The 19,658-nt window shown below is 40.6% G+C and overlaps 1 protein-coding gene across 1 annotated transcript in view; it reads left to right on the plus strand.

Annotated features, from left to right (window-relative positions):
- Positions 1 to 19,658, plus strand: part of LOC306981035 (GDNF family receptor alpha-2-like) — a 60,216-nt gene that overhangs the window by 10,636 nt on the left and 29,922 nt on the right. The window contains exons 3-4 of the mRNA XM_079580581.1: positions 4,701 to 4,787; positions 17,284 to 17,659. Coding sequence (XP_079436707.1) covers positions 4,701 to 4,787; positions 17,284 to 17,659 — 463 coding nt within the window. The remainder of the gene's footprint in view (positions 1 to 4,700; positions 4,788 to 17,283; positions 17,660 to 19,658) is intronic.

Genomic DNA, 19,658 nt, shown 5'->3' on the forward strand with positions numbered 1-19,658 from the left:
GGAACACAGTGAAAAGAGGTACCTTTAAAAACACACACATCTGAATGACAGTTATTAAAATTGACTTTGCTCTCAGCCATAAACGATATGCCAAGTTGTGACTGAGAAAATCCATAGGACAGTTTCCATCACCTGCGGAGTTAGGCTCATCGATAATGCATATGAAAAGGCTGAGTGATGACACCTAACAGCTCCGTATAAAAAACCCTGTGGCACTCTCTCTCTTGCGAACGCTCTTAAAAGCACTAATGGCTGTGTGGTCCGTACGCATGCGAGCCGCGCCGGTCACGCTCCGCACTGTCAGAGCAAATGGAGTCTTAATTACACCGATAAGTTGTTGCCCTGTGGCTAAAAACATCTTATCACTAAACAGCTGGGAAGACGTTTGTATGAGGGTGAATGTGTAATTGGGTCCAGGGTGACTGTCAGAGCAGTTTGTTCAAATACAACATGGCGCCCCGCTGTGAGCATTCAGGACGTCCTGAGGGCGTGCCAGACTTTTATGTTTTAACAAGCAGTTTTTAATTCATTAAGTGTGGAGCTTAAGAGGCGTTGACTTTGGCAATGTGAAGTAAAACTGCGAGATGCAGTACTATACATACAATTATATACTGTAAGTGTACCATTTATTTGTTTGCACACAATCCTGTCTTTGATTGCACATTTTTCCTGTATTTGCACCCCCTGGGTGTTCTTGAGAGCTGATGTAATAAGTGAATTTCTCTATTGTAAGATTGTGAGATCAATAAAGGCTTATTTTATTAGTTTAGTTTAGTTTAGTTTATTTGAACAGTAAACATTCTGCTCAAAAGGGGTGGGCTGAAGCAACAAGCTTATGAGCACCAACCACCAAAGTCAACGCAATAAAAAAGTACATTTCACAATGGTACAAAAGGAACATAGTACAAAAGGAACAAAACAACAGCAAAAACATGGATTATATGCACTATCTGATCATAATAGAATGACCAGTTACAAGAAACTGAAACTCATGTACTGTATACATTCCCGAAAAGGAATAATGCTAGTTACGAAACAACAATGATAAAGCTACATAATGACACCGTGATCCGTCACATGCATAACAAATGTAATGTCATTATCAATTACCAATGCCAAACATTACCGATAGTTTCTTTTATGTTAAGGCACTTTAATATACACATTATGCTCCGTGATCTTGCTACATCCCAGTTGTCATTACCATGATCAGTATTAATTTGTGTATATATATATATTTTTTGCATTATTTATCTTATCAAGTATTGTAACCACAAAATAATACTTACTTTACTGCGTCAAGTACAACGTTTTACCACTTAAGTAAGCTATTATCCTATGTTTAATACAGCTCCTTTTAAATGAAATCCTTCTAAATTTTTGAAATGTATTCTGAAAATAGTGAGTAAGGACCTGTGTGGATTCTTGTAAGATTTGTCCAAAACACGTAGACCTGTTTCTTCGTCAGAGCAATCACAACAAAATGGTTTGCAGCAATTTGCCCAAGATGTTTTATTCTCCAGTCTCAACATGTGTACAAGATGTTCTAGGCGCACAAAGAGACGCATTCACAGTCCACCAGGAAATATGCATGTCTTTTCAAGCACACAATAATAGACGTACTTTCAAACATATAATGAAGGTGATTATTTGCCAAGTAACGGCTTGACTCGTGCTCTAAAGGCTTTTAAAGAGCTTGGCCTTGGGCGCTAATTGTTGTAATTAGACTGAGATTTCAAGTCAGACAAGCTCCTGCTCTCCTCCTGAGTGAGGAACAGCACCAAGACATGGCTGCTTTAAGAAGACACTGGCAATACAGTAATAGGGCTGTCACGATAATTACTATGTCGACTTATCGTTCAATAAATAACAGACAACATTTATTAGCAGGCCCCCCACCCTATTTTTTCTGTGTAAAACTTTGATTTCTAACTGAAGCAAATTGAGTTACATTATATTTCATTCATTCATTTATTGCAGCTTGTGTGGTATTTTAGGATATGATTATGCACTTTTAGAAACAAAAGTTTTTATGCCTGAGAGTTTAGAGTATCCAGTATCGTTCGAGTCAATAATATTGTTTATCGCGATACTTTCCTGTCTCAATATATCGAACTTCAAATATGTTATTGTGACAAGCCTATACAGTACAATGTGAATTCGTCAATGAACTCTTATCACCTTTATCCAGATGCAGTATCAAAGTATAAAAAAGTTAAGTGCAGATACTTCATGGATATAAGGATCATGTCATTTCTCACAAACACTAAGTTTACATTTACATTTACGTTATATATATGGTCTCAAACCAGAATTTATTTAACTGATAGATAATTCACAGTGTCTGTTTACAGTTGCATAACATTTTCATTTTCCCTGGAGTTTTTTTTATTTGATCTATTTTTATAATCATAATTATCACCAATCCGAACACCTCCTTTTACAGCAAATACTTCTCCTTAAATCAGTGTGTGTGAGATATCCTGTTGTTGCTTTATTTTGCTTCTCAATAGGACATTGTTTTTGTGTGTTTTTGTTTAGGATCCAAGCGGAAAAGAAAAGTAAAGTAACCTATAGTTAGTGTAGGGGAAAAGCAAGTCCTAACTCTAACTTTGAGCTGCTCTTTGACCTTATGTGCCTTTGCATCAGCTCTCTTCCCACACACACTGAGGAGCACCTGCCAATAGCTGCTTGATCTGTACTGCCCGGTGGAGCTGAGCAGGAGTTTGGTCTCGTCAATAGTGGACAGTGGAGTTGTTTGGCCTTCTGTGTGCACCTGTCAATACAAGAAGATTTGTTCAAACTGGTTATTAATGACAAGTGCCTACATTATTGATTCATGCTGGCACATAGTTTCTATATACAACCTAAGACCACGTTCAATGAAGACTCATCGATTTTGCTGGACTGGACTTGTTCAGAAAGGCAAACACAGTTAAAGGACTACAATACACATATTTTCAATGGATAGAAATATGATCATATAGACTTTTGTTCTGCAAGTAACTGGGCTCAGCTTGGACTAACCTTTGGCAGGACTCACTTTGAACAGGACAGTGTAGTCTCATGTTTTACTCTGAAACATACACAGAGAACCTCTCAGGACTAGATTTTACTGGATGTGTCTCAAGACAACTTACACAAAGCAATTACAAAGACTAAAAAGCCATGAAGAAGCTCTGACTATTATTATACTATATACAGACGGCATTGCGTCATAGAAGGGTGCCTGGCCTCGCCAAGGTGGGAAAACAGAATCTTTTGGGAAACACAATTTTTCATTCTTTATAGCGATTTTCTGGCGAAATCTAAACTTATTTATCACATACAAATAAAGTCAAGTCTAAATCGGGTCCTTATGGATGTTTATTCCCAGCAGATTGTTTAGTAGAAGCAAAATAAACAGCCGTCGTAGCTAGCGCTAGCTAGCGTTAGCATTAGCACGATGCTAACATGAAGCATCATGTTATTCTCCGTTATTTATGTTTTTATGGGCTGCGGAACCACCTTGCTCCTCTCCATGTCTTTGTATCTTTATTTAGTAGAAAACTATATTCATAATTCAGCATTTGTTAAAGTAGTTTTTGAATAATTAGAGAAAGTTTAGATTTTTCTCAAATTGTTTTCCCCCCTTAACTGTTTTCAAACATGACCATATGGTCAATTCCAGAGAGGCCACCTGTATCTAATATTTATTCAATACATTCAATAATAATATTAATAATTCTTAACAGAACCCTCCACGTTCTGGAATGACTTTCACTTTGACATTTGGTTTTGTTGCCAGGTCGTTGCCGTGCTGTGGCACCACGTGTAAATCTCCTACAGTTGACCAATCAACTCAGTGAATGTTTTGCACAGGTCCCAAACAGATGCTAATTTTGTGCACACCAACAGGTTGAATAATTTGTGTTTTCAGCAGCAGTCGACCCTCTGTGCCTCCTCTCTGTGTCTTGTGCAGAGCAGCTACACACTGGAGGGTCTGTCTCAATCACACCGAATGGCTATGAATTTTAAAAGTGGGATTAGGGCCCACAGAGAAGCAGGCAAATAGGAAAAATGCAGTCAGTTGAGGTCTAATTTCATTTCTTTTCTTTACAAAAACCTTTGGTAAAACATTGTTAGTGGATAAAAGGTGTTTATGTAAAAACCTCAGGCAGACGTTTAGAGCGGATGAAAACACATCTCATTTTAGTGGGTGAGAATATTACAATCAATGTGGTTCAAACGCAAATCTACAATTGTACTTTCTCTATGTATAAAACCACAACCAGGTGTTTCTAATTTTGCATTTTTTTGGCAGCGTGAAAAGATTAAGTAAACAACAGACTGGAAAATGTAGGTATAAAAGAGCGAGATTCACATTCTGCTAGTTAATTAGCATTTCAGTAAAGTGTTTGAATAAAATATCAGTTTTAAATTGATCTTTTAGTCCTCGGAAAAAAAAAAACATCCCTTGTAGAAATGATTTGCATTCTGATTAAAAAAAATATATATCTTGTAGACGATGTCCATGATTAAAATGTTTTCCCTTGAATGAATCAAATCTGACATTGGTAAAATTCCAATCCCAAAAAGGACTGGCCTTGTTGCAGGCTGTACATTCCTCTGTGCAAATTCATCAAAACGACAGAGCAGACTTTTTCTTACCCTGAACACCTCGGTACCGCTCAGATAATGTTATGTGGTTGTTTTTGCAGGTGCAGATGTGGACGATGCCTCTCCATATGAGCCTGTTGCTCCTGTCCAGCCCTCTGAGGAGTTTCGGTTGGCCTCCATCTCTTCTGGTAAGCCCATTTTAGGCATGCTGTTTTGGGGCCTTGGGGCAGTTGTGGAAACAGAAGTCGCTTACTGCCATGAAATATAAAGAGGGAGTTCAATGTAAAGCGATTAAAAGCACTATGGACAATAACTCCTGTCCAATCTATCTCACTTGATGTCACAAGCTAAGCGACAATCCTGGTTCAAAGTTAGTACCAGGATGGGAGACCATGGGTGAAGAGTTGCTTTAGTGAGTGAGAATGTGGCGTTGCATGTTTACAAGCATGAGGCCCGGGTACTGTCCTAACCAAACACATAATGCTTACCGCTGAGTAGTCGAAACCAAAGCTGTGGATGCTGCACATGCAGTATTTTAAAGCGCTCACGTTATATGTTTTAGAAATATTGAGATTGCCAGGTGGACCGTGGGTGTATAGTGAAAAGAAGCTTGAGTTAGCGACGTCTTGCGTGTTGCTGCCGGGTCGGCCGAGCTAAATGACATAATCCTGGAGTATAGCTCTTAACCAGTCATCGATTTTTCTCTCAAATTGATTTCCTTTTTGCTTCACTAATTAAACGGCCCAGTGCTCAACAGGGGAGCGAACGCTATAGTCTCTAATTTATTGCTTATTACCATTGTGCTATTATTTATCAGTGCAAACCTTATTAGAGATGCAGCTACATTGCATTATAGAGTGTGACACGGAATGACAGTTGTTCTCGGTGCAAAAGCCCAAGCTCTTGAATTTCAATCACAGCTTCTGACAAAACCTCCTATCCCATCTCTGCTTTTTTTTCCCCCCTCCAATTCTAGCCAAAAGCAATTTTCAATCTATGTTTCCCTTTGTCTTGGTGACTGTGTCTCAGTTTGTGTTATAGCTGGCACATATAAAAGACGCATTTCAGTATAATCCCGGCAGTTTGAAATCATAGTCGATAATTTGTTTTTGATTTGATCTGCGGCAACAAAAACATCACTGAAATGAGGCTTTCATTACTTCTCTGGCATAAAAATTACTAAGTGGCTTTGATTTTTGCTTGTGTTTGAGTAACCAAGCGTCTACTTTTTTCAACACTCAGGTGGCTTTGTTTCAAATGACAAGACAGATTTTGACATGCTGTGTTCCTATCTATTTACGACAGTGGCACAATGGTTAAGGTTTGTGGTTTGATCCCGGCTCAGGCTGGTGCATAATGTCCTTGTTGCCCCTGGATATCTAGACTCATTGCTGTGCCAGTGATTGAGTCTGGTGACCGTGGCATCGACTGGGTTCTGAGGTGGAGCAAACACAAGGCAAACAGGAAGCGGATCAACCAATCAGCGAACAGCGGGATGTTGTTGCGACGTTACTAGCTGTTCTGAAGTAATATTCATGATATTCAAACAGGATTATAAATCACGAAACTCACCTAATATTGATGTGTTTTTGGTATTACGTATGTGTAAGAAAGGTTAGTCCTGAGCCGCTGCAACTGAGCACGCCGCCATAGTGAGCCAAACTGACCAGCATGTTTTTGGAGGTAAAGGAAACCAGAGGAAACCCGGCTGACTGCCTTCAGTGCTCCTCTGAAACGGTCCACCATCTCCTGCGTTTGTCCCTGTTTCAGAGCGTGGTGTCCTGCACTGGTTAGCTCATCCACCCCTCTTCCTCCTGCACAGCTCCCTCCGCTCCACAACTTTCACCATCTTCTCCTCATTTGTCCCTTTTTTGTTTCCTGTAGCTCCTCTTGTGACGCCTCCACTGTGCCGCAGGTGTGAGGGTGCCTCTTCAGTGTTTCAGAAAAATACATTTGTAGGTCTCAGATGTCAGGTGTTTGTTTACTTAAAAAAAAAAAAAAATGGGTCGTCCTTGGCTTGTACAAAAAAAAATCCACTGAACCTCACACAAACACAGCAAAGATGTACAAAAGTACAACAAGTAAACAAGGTGGAACACAGAAACTGCCAATGTGGTTCTAAGAAAACAGCCAAAACAAAACGATGCAGTACCAAGAGAGGGGAGGTTGCTGCTCGTTGTGTGCTTGGTTTCATTTACAGCTTTTCAAGAATCCGTGACCTCTCTTTTTCACTGGTTTTGACACCACACCTGAATGCAACGTTTTCTTCTCAAAGCTCAAAACATTTAATTCTATAAACTATTGTACTATACTAACCCAAATTTCTTCCTAAGTACATTATGATTTTCTCACATTTTCACAAGTTTTTTCCAGCAAACAGTACAATTTGTTAAAAAGAGTAACTTGTGGTTAGCGCTGCAGTGATAGAAGTAAAGAAGTGGAAGCCCCACATATTAAGATGCACTGGACTTATTACTGTGTCATCTTATCCACTTTTTCCTGAAGGGAACATTGGATTTTGTCCCCTGAAATGCACCCCGTACATACAGTACATCTAGATGAAATCTCAAGCAAACTGATAAGTAATTACACCCTTGTTATAGCGTCTTATACCCTTAGAACTGTATTTCTCATAATCCCATCTGCAAAATGTGAAAAGTGCGGAGAGGCCGAGGGAATTTATGATACCAGGTTGTTTGATGAGGACAGGGATATGTACACTCCTGCAAGAAAAGCTTGGGAATTGAAAAATTATCTTTAAGCATTTTTTAAAGTTTGTGTCTGGTGAACAGATAAGGGATAGAAGTTGTGGTTATAATGAAAAGTATTTTTCCCATCAGACTTTCAAACTCTTCAGACTGAGTGTTTTTTGCCTGTTAAAATTCAAACATAAAAGGAAGTTCACTTTGGCTTTTAATTATAAACTAAACGACATTTATAAAACCCATTTACTCGTTTCACAAAACCATTATCACTTAAAAAAAGACTAATTAAAATCTTAATCTTGAGTTAATGACGTGCTTATCTATTTGTTTAATTGGTCAGGGCTGTGCAACTTAATGGGACACATGGGACTCATGCATGTAAACACGCCATGCCAGATTAGCGTAGTATCCATTGTCCCACAGTGGGAGGACAATCCAGAGCATTTGGAGGAAACCTACGCAGAAACGAGGAAAACACACAAACTTGAACACTGAGAGGCCCCAACCTTCTTGCTCCAAGGAAAGAGAACTAACCGCTGCGCCACCGTACCGCACAAACATTTGAAAACACATCGAATCACTAGTGCCAAACCATGTGAGAAAACCAATGACCCCAAGGTGTTCGTATTGTCAACCTCTTAACTGTGGTTTATTAACACAGAGTTTAAGATTCAAAAAGCACATTACACTAGATCATGCACTGGTCGTCTGTGCTTGTGTTGCTGCTTGTCACCGCCCGGCCACTGGCATCTTAAACTCACTCTTGGGTACGGAGTGACAGCAGATGGGCCCTCTTCCAGAGAGCAGCCTAGTGAGGTGACATTTGAGCAGACTCCTCTCCATACTAAAGCAGGTTACAGTCAGACCGGAGTGTGACAGTGTGGGCTACTGCTCCTGCATCTCAAAACCCCTGCATATTCCAACTGCAACTGCAAAAACCGACAAAAGAAACTGCTTTGATTCACAAAACACATCTTTTTAGTTCGCAGAGTTTACGCGCACAATTGGTGTGATAATTAAATGTAAAATGGGTGTTACATTGTCAGAGAGTTCCGCAGGAGCTAAATTCATTTATTCCTGCAGAGGAAATTAAAAGATTAAACAATACCGTGACATTCAGCCAGCACTTTCTCAGAGGAAGCCATTAGAGAAACAAAGAAACTTCACAATCAGACTTTTTAAAAATAAACTTCTGATGCTGTAATCTTAAAGGAACCCCTAAAACGGAAGCAGTAAGCAATTTTGTGACAATTATAAAGCTACACCTAAAATTACAATTCACAACGTAAATGAACATCTAGGAATCTGTTTTAGATCAGATTGCGACTTACTCCCTTCAAATGTATCATAAATGCTTCAATCTGCCCCATCAAAGACCAGCAACAAGGCTCCATAATCAATTATGGCACAATTCTGTACTGCAAGAAGGATCATTATTCAATACGTCTGTTGCTGTAGGAAAGTTGTTAACAACTTTTTGATTAGATGGGTGAGCAAACAGAGAGGAGTGAGTAAATGTTATTCTTCGTTTCATGTTATCAAATCAGCTGCACCAGTGGGGATTGAACAAAGTCACACCACAGCCTGATAATGGAAACTCCGTCCTATAGAGATGATGGCTTTCTTATATAATTACTCAACTATGTTTAGTGTTAGCATACCTTTTGCATCTGCCAACATAGGCCATTTTTTTTGCAGAGACAATGTGAAAGTACAAACATTACTTCTATGGTTGTTTCAGGTAAGAGTTTCTTACCAAGTGAGTTAACTCTGGAATCGAAAAGATGTTTTACTTGAAGGACGAAAGACTTGCACAGCTATTCAGATACATCCTCCACCACCCACAAGGACTCCAGGCCAAGCTGAATGCTATGTTGCATATTGGAAAGCGAGATATCATTGAGTGTAATTGTTAATATGCTGCGCATAAAATGGATTCTGATTCTTTGACCCAGCGTAGAGTTAATTAACTTATTAGGAGCAGAGGCCGGCACAGAGTCCAGCATCCCAGGTCCCTTCAGGCACAAGCTCTAACATCCCTTAGTTAGACCCACTAACTCCCAGCATAAGCCTCTCACCTCTCTGCTCAGTGTGCCCACACTCCAATTAAGGCTAAAAAGCTATTTCTACTACAGCTAAAGGGCCAGTGCAACAGTCGTACTCGGCATGCTGCACAAATGTTTGACATTTTAACATTGTGCTCATAACAAATGCTGTGACAAAACCAAACAATGGACCTCCTGTGCAAGTATAATGTTCAGTTTTATCAGGTCTCGTCTGGACCTTAGCATCTGTGTACATGAGCTGGTGGTGGTTTATGCACCTTGTTTACATGCAGTACTTGATTATCTTAAATGAATCACTCTCTCTCTTTTCTTTTTACTCCACCCAGCCCTAACTTGTGTTTCTGTGAGTTCTTAATGAAGGCAGTGTTTTGAGCACACTGTCAATATTTTCTAACTATAGATTAAACTGCAATAAATTATCCACAAATGCTATGAAATTTCTGCACTTCAGTACCTGAGAGACACGTTGGTGATAATGAACGTACACCACATCTTATCTCTCCTTTTGCTTCAGTAACCCTCTCAGTCTGCAACAATCTGTTGATATTGCATAAGCCTTGAATTTTCTTGGCTGGGGGTTAGCCTGCCAGCAGCTGGATCTGTTTAACTTAGTTGCTGTGTGTATTTAGAGATGTAGAGTATTTAGGCATAGGCTGACCCAAACACAGTCACACGAGCACTGAAGATCCTTTTTCAGTCTCAATGCATAAACTGTTCAGAAGTGTGTTTATAACGATTAAAATACTCCTTTGAGCAACTTAACTTCTCACTGCCTCCTCACTTATTTGCACATGAGCAAAGATTGAAATCATCTCAGTGCAATTCAATCAATGGTTCAATTGAACTTTTTCTTTTACCAGTCACATACAAGTACCATCAACACAAGAACAAAACATGTAATAGCATTCACTAAAATCATCATTTTAAAGGACTTTTTTTGAACCTGTTGAACATTACAGCAGTGTCTGGATGGAAGCAGTAAAAACTCCAGCCACAAGGTGTGGGAAAGGTCAGCAATGATGGCTAAGATCAGCAGTGCCAGCAATTTTACTGCACAAAACATTATTAAGACCAGTGCCCGCTGATAAATGAAAAGGTACAAACAGATTTGACAAAACAAGAATAAAACATATTCATAAAGGGAGTGTCCACATTCAAGTTTCTTAAGGTTGCGATTAAAGTTGATTAGCTTTTTTGAGGACTGCATTTACCTAGGATTCGAAGCTCAGTTTATTGTCAATGACAGTACCCAGACACTTGTACGTACATCTCTTCCTGAATCAGCCTGGTTGTTGATAAGAAAATGGAGAAGAGCAACATGTGACCTGCTAAAATGTATGTGGATTTCTTCTTCTTAGAAAGGCAGTTTCACACCACTCAACAAAATCACATAAAACAGGCCACTTTGTGACTTAAAAGTGACACAGTGACAGAGTCGTCAGCAAACTGAACAATATAATGACCTTGAGAGCTGCTCTTGCAATTTTTGGTAAACAGGACAAATAAGAGCGGTGACAGGACACAGCCCTGCGGTTATTGCTGTTTTTTTTTTTTTTAATTTATAAATACTATGCCTATAGCTGTCAAGTGTCCCGTTTTGGCCGGGAAACTACCGTATTTTGCTCCTCTTTTCCTTTCCTGTATTATATCCTGTAAATTTCCCGTATTATTACAAAATATACAAAAAAACACTCCTCTGCCCCTTTGAACTGAACTCTGTCACTAGCCTTGCGAGAAATGCCACCTGCAGAAGCTTGAGTGGCAGTTGTCGCGAGGTTGCGTAGCTGTGAACTACCGTATGTTCACCCGTCTTGGAGCTTGGTTGAGCTGGTGGGACGGCTCGCAGCAAGCGCCAGAAAATGTCCCGTATTTTCAAATCCAAAACTTGACAGGTATGATTACACCTGTAGTAAAAAAAAAAAAAAAAAAAAGCCATCTTAGATTTTTTCTGTTAACAAAGAGGCTCATTAATTACAGAGATATTTAGCATAAACTAGATCCAAACAGTTTTGCATTTTAAGCCAAATTTTACCACAGGCTGTCTTTCCTTTACAAGGTGTCGCTGCTTGTTCGGGTCCAAACTGTTCTAAGCTCCTGGGGCAGACACATTAGTAGTATGGAAGCTAGTTTTAAGTAACTAAACAGATTTTTTTTTTGGTGAGCGATCAAACCATTTCAAATATAGAAACAGACTCCAATGAATAATAGCAATGAAATCAACTGTACTGTATGTAGATACTGTCACACCACAGTAGCCAAACGAGTGTCAACATTGAGTTTTCAGAGACCGTTCTGATGTGGCATGAACACAACTTTTAACATTTGGCAGATGTCGAAACTCAGTCTGCAGGTCTTTGTCTGTTAATTAACGTCATGTGCTGGTGAAGCTTAAAGGAGATGATGTTGAATCTCCTGCAGACCCTTTTAGCCCTTGTCTTTAAGCCCTCTGCGACACAGTACAGAGCAAATGACTGATGAGGCCTTTGACACAGAAATGCTTGACATGCTCCTCGGGGTCTGGACTAAAGACTTCCCTAACAAGCTTGCGCACACTTACCCCGGGCCGTATTAAAACCCAAACTTTGGCACCTTTCCTAATTACTGGGAATGTAGCCGCAGCCAAGAGCCGCTTCCTAACCCGTGCTGAACTCCCCTCCGCAGTGCAGCGTCCCCGGAGTACAGGATGATGTATGAAAAGCAGAATTCAAATTAGGCTGACGGAGAGCAATTACTGAGGTAGGAGGGTACCTTAGTGTTAAATAGGGAAAGAAAGCATCAAAATCTAACCTACATGAATGCTTTATCAAGCTCCACCCATTCATTTGTGCAGTGTACCGTTACCCCTCGCCTCTTTGTATTCCGCTCTGTCCTCCCTGTGGGTCTGCTCTTTGCTAATTTTATGTGTGTACGCTATATGTGCTAAAATAAGGCAGTTATTTCCACTACATTACCACCAATGGTTTAATTTATGATGGCAAAAGAGCAGAGAGCCATATTAAAAGGCTATTTGCAGCCAAATACATGGATTACACCACTGTACATTGATGGGCGGACAGGGCCTGAGTGGATGGATAGCTTAGGAAATATACTTTGAAATAAGACCCTTGCTTTGTCAAATATACATGTGACACCTCCACCTCTCTTGGTAATCATCATGTAGGAAGAATAGGTACAGATAAATGTGACATAAAAGACGTCATTAAGTCAAAGTCATATTTTTGTATTTTATTAAGTATCCACAAAAGAAATATATTTGGAAATAAGAATGATTTTAGGTTTATATTTGGTCTGCCTGTTTTATATTTAAGTGTATAAGTGCAGTTTACGATATACTGTATGTATGCGCGGTGTGTGCAACATCTGCACTACAGTAACACTGAGCCACTCTACACCACATAGTGCAGCAACTTGTTTCATGATCTATTGCTAGAAGATGTTTGATGTTTTTGATAAAAATTATTGACGCTGGGAGTCTAGTCTCTCCCTGAACCACAAAGCTGGATTTTCGGATACGTCCATATTAATTTGAGCAAACAAAAGAATGTATCTTTACTTCTGGGCCCCAACATGCGTTGTATTTATATTGCGTGTGAGCTTGTTTCGTGTGCTGAGCCACATTAACAAGAAGCATGTCTCCGAAAAGACAATACAGCATGACTTATTTGTTTGCATGCGCACTCCTCAGTGACTACAGTAGCACCAAACAGCCATTATTCACGAAACACTGAAGACACTAATTGTTGAGTGTTCCTGGACTCCATTAATCACAGCCCCTGCGTTTTAATTCATATAGCCCAGGAGCACCAAGGTAAATGAATGTGTGTAGGCTATTGTGATGCACTCAGCTGTTGATTGCACTGCTGATGGCCAGGGTTAATTACACCGAGCAAGAGTCGCACATCTTTCCTGAATTAGACCTGCACTAATTGAAAGCCCTCCAGTGTATGTAAGTGGCTGTCCAATCTGTTGTCTGTGTCCTCTCATTTCATCTTTGTATCAGCGTGTAATCAACTGCTCCAGCCTCTCCTCTCCTCTTTCTCTCTCTCCTCCCAGCCAGCTTTTTCCATTTTGCACTTCTTCAGCCATTAGCTTATCAACAGCCTTCAACTTACATTTTATGACGCTGTGTTTTCTGACAACCTCTATTGTCATGCACTTAGAAAATCAATTATAAGTCTGTAATACTATACGACATTTCCCCTCCATCTCTGCTCCCTTCCTGTTTGTGTGAATGCGTGTCAGAGCAGAGAGGCCTCAAGTGTATAAGCCTCGTGTCTTATGTTTCGCCCCAGGACATCTTTTTGGGGTTGAGCATCAAATTCAATCTCAGCTCCCCAATCATAGGTAGTAAAAATCCGACCTTATAGCTGCCTCGGAAGCAGCAATAGCCTTTGCTCGGTCAGATAAATCTTCGTAGCTCATCCCTCTCTTATTTTCTGCTTCATCCCAGACCCCCCAGCGGCTCGCATTAGAGGCTGCAGATGGCCAAGGGAGATTTCCAAACTGCAATCCATCAATGTATAGCCTCAACTACTGGACAAACGCTAACCCGCTAACCTCTCCTCCAGCTGGACCGCTCTGGCCGTTGCCTCTCAAACCCGCCGCTGTCCCACTTGGCCCAGTTTTGTCCATCGCACAAAAAAGCAGGTCCAACCTCAGGCGCACAAATCCTTTCAAAAGACGCGCAATCGTGGTGCATTCAAGTTGCTCCCACTCGACAAGGCAGGCTAATTGTCTGGCACCTCATCCAAAAGATGTGACGTGTGTAACCATCGCGCAGACAAATTAAATCAGCGATTCTGCGCAGGCTGAAAATGCTTCTCCGCATCTGTTTCAAAGCATTTATCGACTCCCCTCAGAGAGCAGCGGGGTAAAGATTTGATTAAAGGAATGATGTCTTAGTTTATCACACAAAATAAAAAGTTAATTTCTTCAGTATTTGGATACAGATGGAGCGCGTCGTCTCTGATGAAAAACACTGAAAATCTGACAGTGAGGCCTGTTTACCTGGGAAACAAACAAAATATTGCTATTACTCGAGGTAGCGGAGGGAGCACACAAGTCATTACAATACATACCAAAAAAACTCCCACACTATAAATAATAAAGCACTCACAACCCACAAGTTAACCTCTTGATCTGGTCAGGATCTGGTCGTTTACTTGGCTCCTAATGGAAATCATGGCAACGAGAAGGAGTAGAGTGCTACGGTTTTGCTACAGCGCCAACTTCTTTAAAGTGTTGGATTTAAAATTACTTCGTTCACTTGGTTGGCTATTTGGGATGGTACATGGGAGAGTGCTTATACTGGGTCATACTGGGTCTCATAGGGCAATACTTATCTGATTGGTGATCGGGTCGAGTTGCAGATGTTTTCTCCGTTCTTCTAGTGCTTCCCATCCTAGATTGGTGGCACAGTGTTTAAAGGAATAGGCCACCATTTTTCCTTACTGAGATATGTTCTTACCTGAGCTTAGTCGATGGGTAACTGTCTAGTCTTTACGCATTTGTGCTGGAAGTGCTCAGTGCATGCCAGAAGCACATGTTAGCCACATGTTAGCCACATTAGCATTTAGGCACAAACTTGTTGAAAATGTCCACAGGGCCATTGATTTCTCAGTTGACAGTGGTACATCTGAGTAGAGGTCCATTGTCCAACAATATGCCATAGTCCATATCAACAGTGAATGAAGACGTGTAAAGGGCTCTTTTCTGAGTAAACAAGGCGGCCATTTTGCCATGGGGTAAGGACTTAGATAAATATGGAAAAATAAATACCCACTTAATTTTGCTTTGATTTAGTCCATATTTGGGAGGTTTGTTGTTACTGTTGCACTTTGTCACTTTTGTTGACACATTTGTGAAAATATTTTTGCTTTTACAACAATTGGCACTTTGGAGAGGTTTGTGCACAATGTTAATAAGATAACAGTTAAGTTTACAAATCCAACACACTTGGACACTTGGAATTTTGCACACATTCTGAGTACCAGTAAGGTGACAACTGTACTCAGTTTGTGTGTGCTATATTTTCAGGAAAGACATTTCAGTTTATGTCTAATTTTCGATTTAAAAAAGCTATATTTTTTATTTATTTTAGAACTGCAGAACCTTTTTACATGTTTTTGTCACAATGTCCTTCTGAATTTACATAGAAGCAATTTTTTGTTCTGATTCCAATGATGGTTTACATGAGCAATTTGGACAAAGTATGTGATTTTAATTGTACTTTTAATATGGTGAGGTTACTGTTTAATTTAGCAGGCGAGAGTACATCAAAATAGGTGGTGATTGAAATTAGTTTAGATCACAACTATAAAAATAGGTCTTTAAAAGGTGTTCGAGTAACTCTCTCCATTCTCTCCTCCATTGACTTTGTGCCGTGTGTTGTATGTAATGTCAGAAGTCAAATAATATATATACTAATGCAATGTAGTCAGGATAATAGTAACAAATTAATGAATTAACGAGGCTCCTGTTTTGTCCGAGTCCCATCATGTTCTGAAGTCCTCTCTCGTTTATTCTATCTGACAAACAAAGCTCTCATTAATATCAGGTGGGCCTACTTAGTCTTTCCGTTGTGGACGCGGTGTGTTTCATGCCTGGCCATTTCCAGGATTGATAACGCCCAGCGCGGTGTTGGAAACAATCTGTGCACCTCTGGCTCAGGCTGGGCCCCCAGAATAAATGGCGTCTGTCCGGCTGCAGGCAGGCTGATAGACACACACTGAGATTGGTTCTGTTGAATAAGAGATGAATTTCTGTCAGTGTCGCCACAGCTCCACGACCTCTGAAATATCATTATCTCCAGGGTGGCGAGGTTAAGTTCTCTAATAACAGCCCAGAACTGGAAAGAGTGCCACTGGTGAACAGAGGTTTATTACTGATGCATGCGAGAGAAAGAGAGATAAAAAGTAAGAGAGAGAGATGCTCATGTACAATTGAAAAAACATCCAAGCACATTGTTTGTGTGCTGTAAACATGATGCGCTACTGCCTAAGGGCTAGAGCAACTCGCTACAGCGAGTGATTACACAGACAGAGGAGGAGTCAGTCTTTGTTCATTCAAAATGGATGTAAAAAAATAATTAAGTATCACTGTTGCTTTTTTAAAAACGTACAATTTAACATGCACATGTGGCATGTTCTCATCAGCAGGTTGCTTTCCGTTTTAGCAAGACTTTATTTTTACAAACTTGTCCAAAGTTTGAAAATACCTTTTTTGTATTGGCATTTGTTTATTTTCAACACTACACTGTGACATTATTGATTATTGGAATTATGTAGGAATTCACATATGTTTTATATTTCAAATTCTTAAAAATTTGGCACAATTTGTTCTTGGCATTTTCTCAATGAGCCTCATTAGGTCGTCACCTGAAAGGGTTTCCGACAGTCTACGAAGTGAAAAGCAATGAGGCTTATTGTTTTCATTGGACACATGGAACATGTTGTTTAACTAGTGTACAATGATGATAACCATATAAAGTAATGTTTGGAAGCACAAATTAAGTCGTTGTTCACTTGCGCCTTGAAAAGACAGTGAAAAACAATAAATATTGACTTGTATGTGAGGTGAGGAGTGCTGGCTTTTCTCTTGTGACATGCAGTTTGTTTGTACAGAGAAAGCATACTACAAACGTACAGCGTATTGAAGAATCTACTGCATTCTCCAGTGTTCTCACATTTACAATGCACTCTCCCTCTGGCTCAGACGTCCGGATTATTGTTTTATTGATCTTCCTTTGCAGCTTAGTCCACTGCAAATCTTATCAGATTGATGATGTTGAGTCCGAAGGCCAACACAGAGATTTTGTTTCGTTTAATCAAACCCTCTTACTAATACAACTGTCAGTTCCAGTGTTTTAACCCGAAGTGCCTTTGTCCAAACACCCGTCTGTTTGTTTTGTGCAGGGATGCTCACGGTGGCCCCAAAAGGCTCCTTCTGCCCGGAGGCGGACAGAACCTGTAACCCCTGTCTGAACGCTGCCAAGGACTGCAACCTCAACAGCAACTGTAAGAAACACCGCTCGGCCTACATAGCCACCTGCAGCAAGGAGGACCCCAAAAGCGACGCGTGCAACAGGAAGCGCTGCCACAAAGCTCTGCGGGTGTTCATGGACCGCGTGCCTGCTGAGTACAGCCACCGCCTGCTGTTTTGCCCCTGTCAGACCGAGGGCTGTGCCGAGCGGCGCAGGCATACCATAGTGCCCGACTGCTCCTACAAAGAGAAGGTCCAGCCCAACTGCCTGGAGCTGCAGCGGGTGTGTCGCCTGGACCCCTTGTGCAGGTTAGGACGGAGGGGAGGGAGCATGCAGATGAGGTTTACTGACATTACCGTATTTTCCGGACTATAAATCGCTCCGGAGTATACTGTAAGTCGCACTAGCCAAAATATGCCTAATGAAGAAAAAAACAACAGGCAATAGACGTACGGTATGCAAACGTAACACATTGATGGTGAGCTACATGAAGCATAAACAATAGACTAAATAGGTCTGCTATGTTAACATCACATAAACAGTTCAGATAACTATAGCATAAAGAACATACCAAACTCTCGATCTCATTCCAAATCACTAAATCCATTGAAATCTTCATCCTCGGTGTCTTCTGAACAATCGCCTTGACAAGCCTCTCCCGGCAGCACGTTTTTCAAGCTCTCATTTGCAAACTCGTTCCTCTAGCTGTGGCCATCTAGCTTTTAGCCCATGATTAGCTTTGTTGTGTTTTCTTAAAACCTCCGCTTCTCCGCTTCTCGCTCTCTCCAAACTTTCTTTCTGCTGCTCAATCAGCCTGCAGTGCCCTCTATGCTGCATGTGATATTATATAATTAATTATATATTTGAATTTAAAAAAAGGGGGGAAAAAATCACATATTTGTCGCTCCGGAGTATAAGACACACCCCCTGCCGAACAATGAAAAAAGTGTGATTTATATTCCGAATACGGTAATTTAATCTCTTAACCCCCACCTGAACTGATTTTCTACAGTTTGGCATATAGCAACAAAAAGAGCATGAAAAAAAAGCCACAAAAGAGCAACAAACAAGCAACAGAAGAAAAATCTATGAAAAAGCCACAGAAACACAACAAACAAACAAACATACAACAAAAACACAACGAAAACACAGCAAAAACGCACTGCCGAACTGGAGAAAATGTGCTCGGTTAAGGCGGGGGGTAAGAGGTTAAAGGAATAGGCCACCGTTTTTACATACCAAGATATGTTCTTACCTAACCTTGGTCGAGTTATATACCCGTCTGGTCTTTGTCCGTGCGCTCTGTCACGCAAACGGAGCACATACGCAGCCTCCCTCACATGTCATATAGCTCCAAAAAAGCTCACGATAGAAGCTACCAAGCTCTTCCACGTGTTCCCTATTTAAATAAAGATACGTGAAGTGTTTTCATGCGAAGTATATTTACACAGAAATGTAACATGTCGATTTTATAAGCAGATAAAAAGGGGGACTACATTGTGAGGCGTAATGATACGAGGAGCACAACGTCCGCGCAGTAACTCCTAAAGACTTCCCCCGCTCACTTCCGTCAATAGAAGCTGCGTGACTTGTAGAGAGCTAGCAGAGAACAGTTGAAGAAGCGTCGATAACTTGTGAACAATGCCTTTTACGTGCATCGTGCCGGGCTGTGATAACAAGCAGAAAGTATATAGTGTAGTAATGTTTCACAGATTTCCAACTCACCCCGGACGACGACACAGGACCTCGACCATGAGGTAGGAATGCGCAAGCACTTTCCGAAAATATATTTTCTGCTTGTTGTAAAAGGCTCTCTACAAGTCACGCAGCTTCTATTGACGGAAGTGAGCGGGGAAGTCTTTAGGAGTTACTGCGCGGACGTTGTGCTCCTGTATCATTACGCCTCACAATGTAGTACCCCTTTTTATCTGCTTATAAAATCGACATGTTACATTTCTGTATAAATATACTTCGCATGAAAACACTTCACGTAACTTTATTTAAATAGGGAACACGTGGAAGAGCTTGGTAGCTTCTATCGTGAGCATTTTTGGAGCTATATGACATGTGGGAGAGGCTGCGTATGGGCTCCGTTTGCGTGACAGAGCGCACGGACAAAGACCAGACGGGTATATATTAACTCGACTAAGGTTAGGTAAGAACATATCTTGGTATGTAAAAACGGTGGCCTACTCCTTTAAACAAAAATGCATATCGACATTTTAGCAAAAGATTTCCCCTTAAAATCCGTTACTGTCTTTTCCACAAACTTTGGGCCACTTACCGTATACATATCACTTTCTTTAC

The sequence above is a fragment of the Gobius niger genome, assembly GCF_951799975.1.
Source record: "Gobius niger genome assembly, chromosome: 1".
Lineage (NCBI taxonomy): Eukaryota > Metazoa > Chordata > Actinopteri > Gobiiformes > Gobiidae > Gobius > Gobius niger.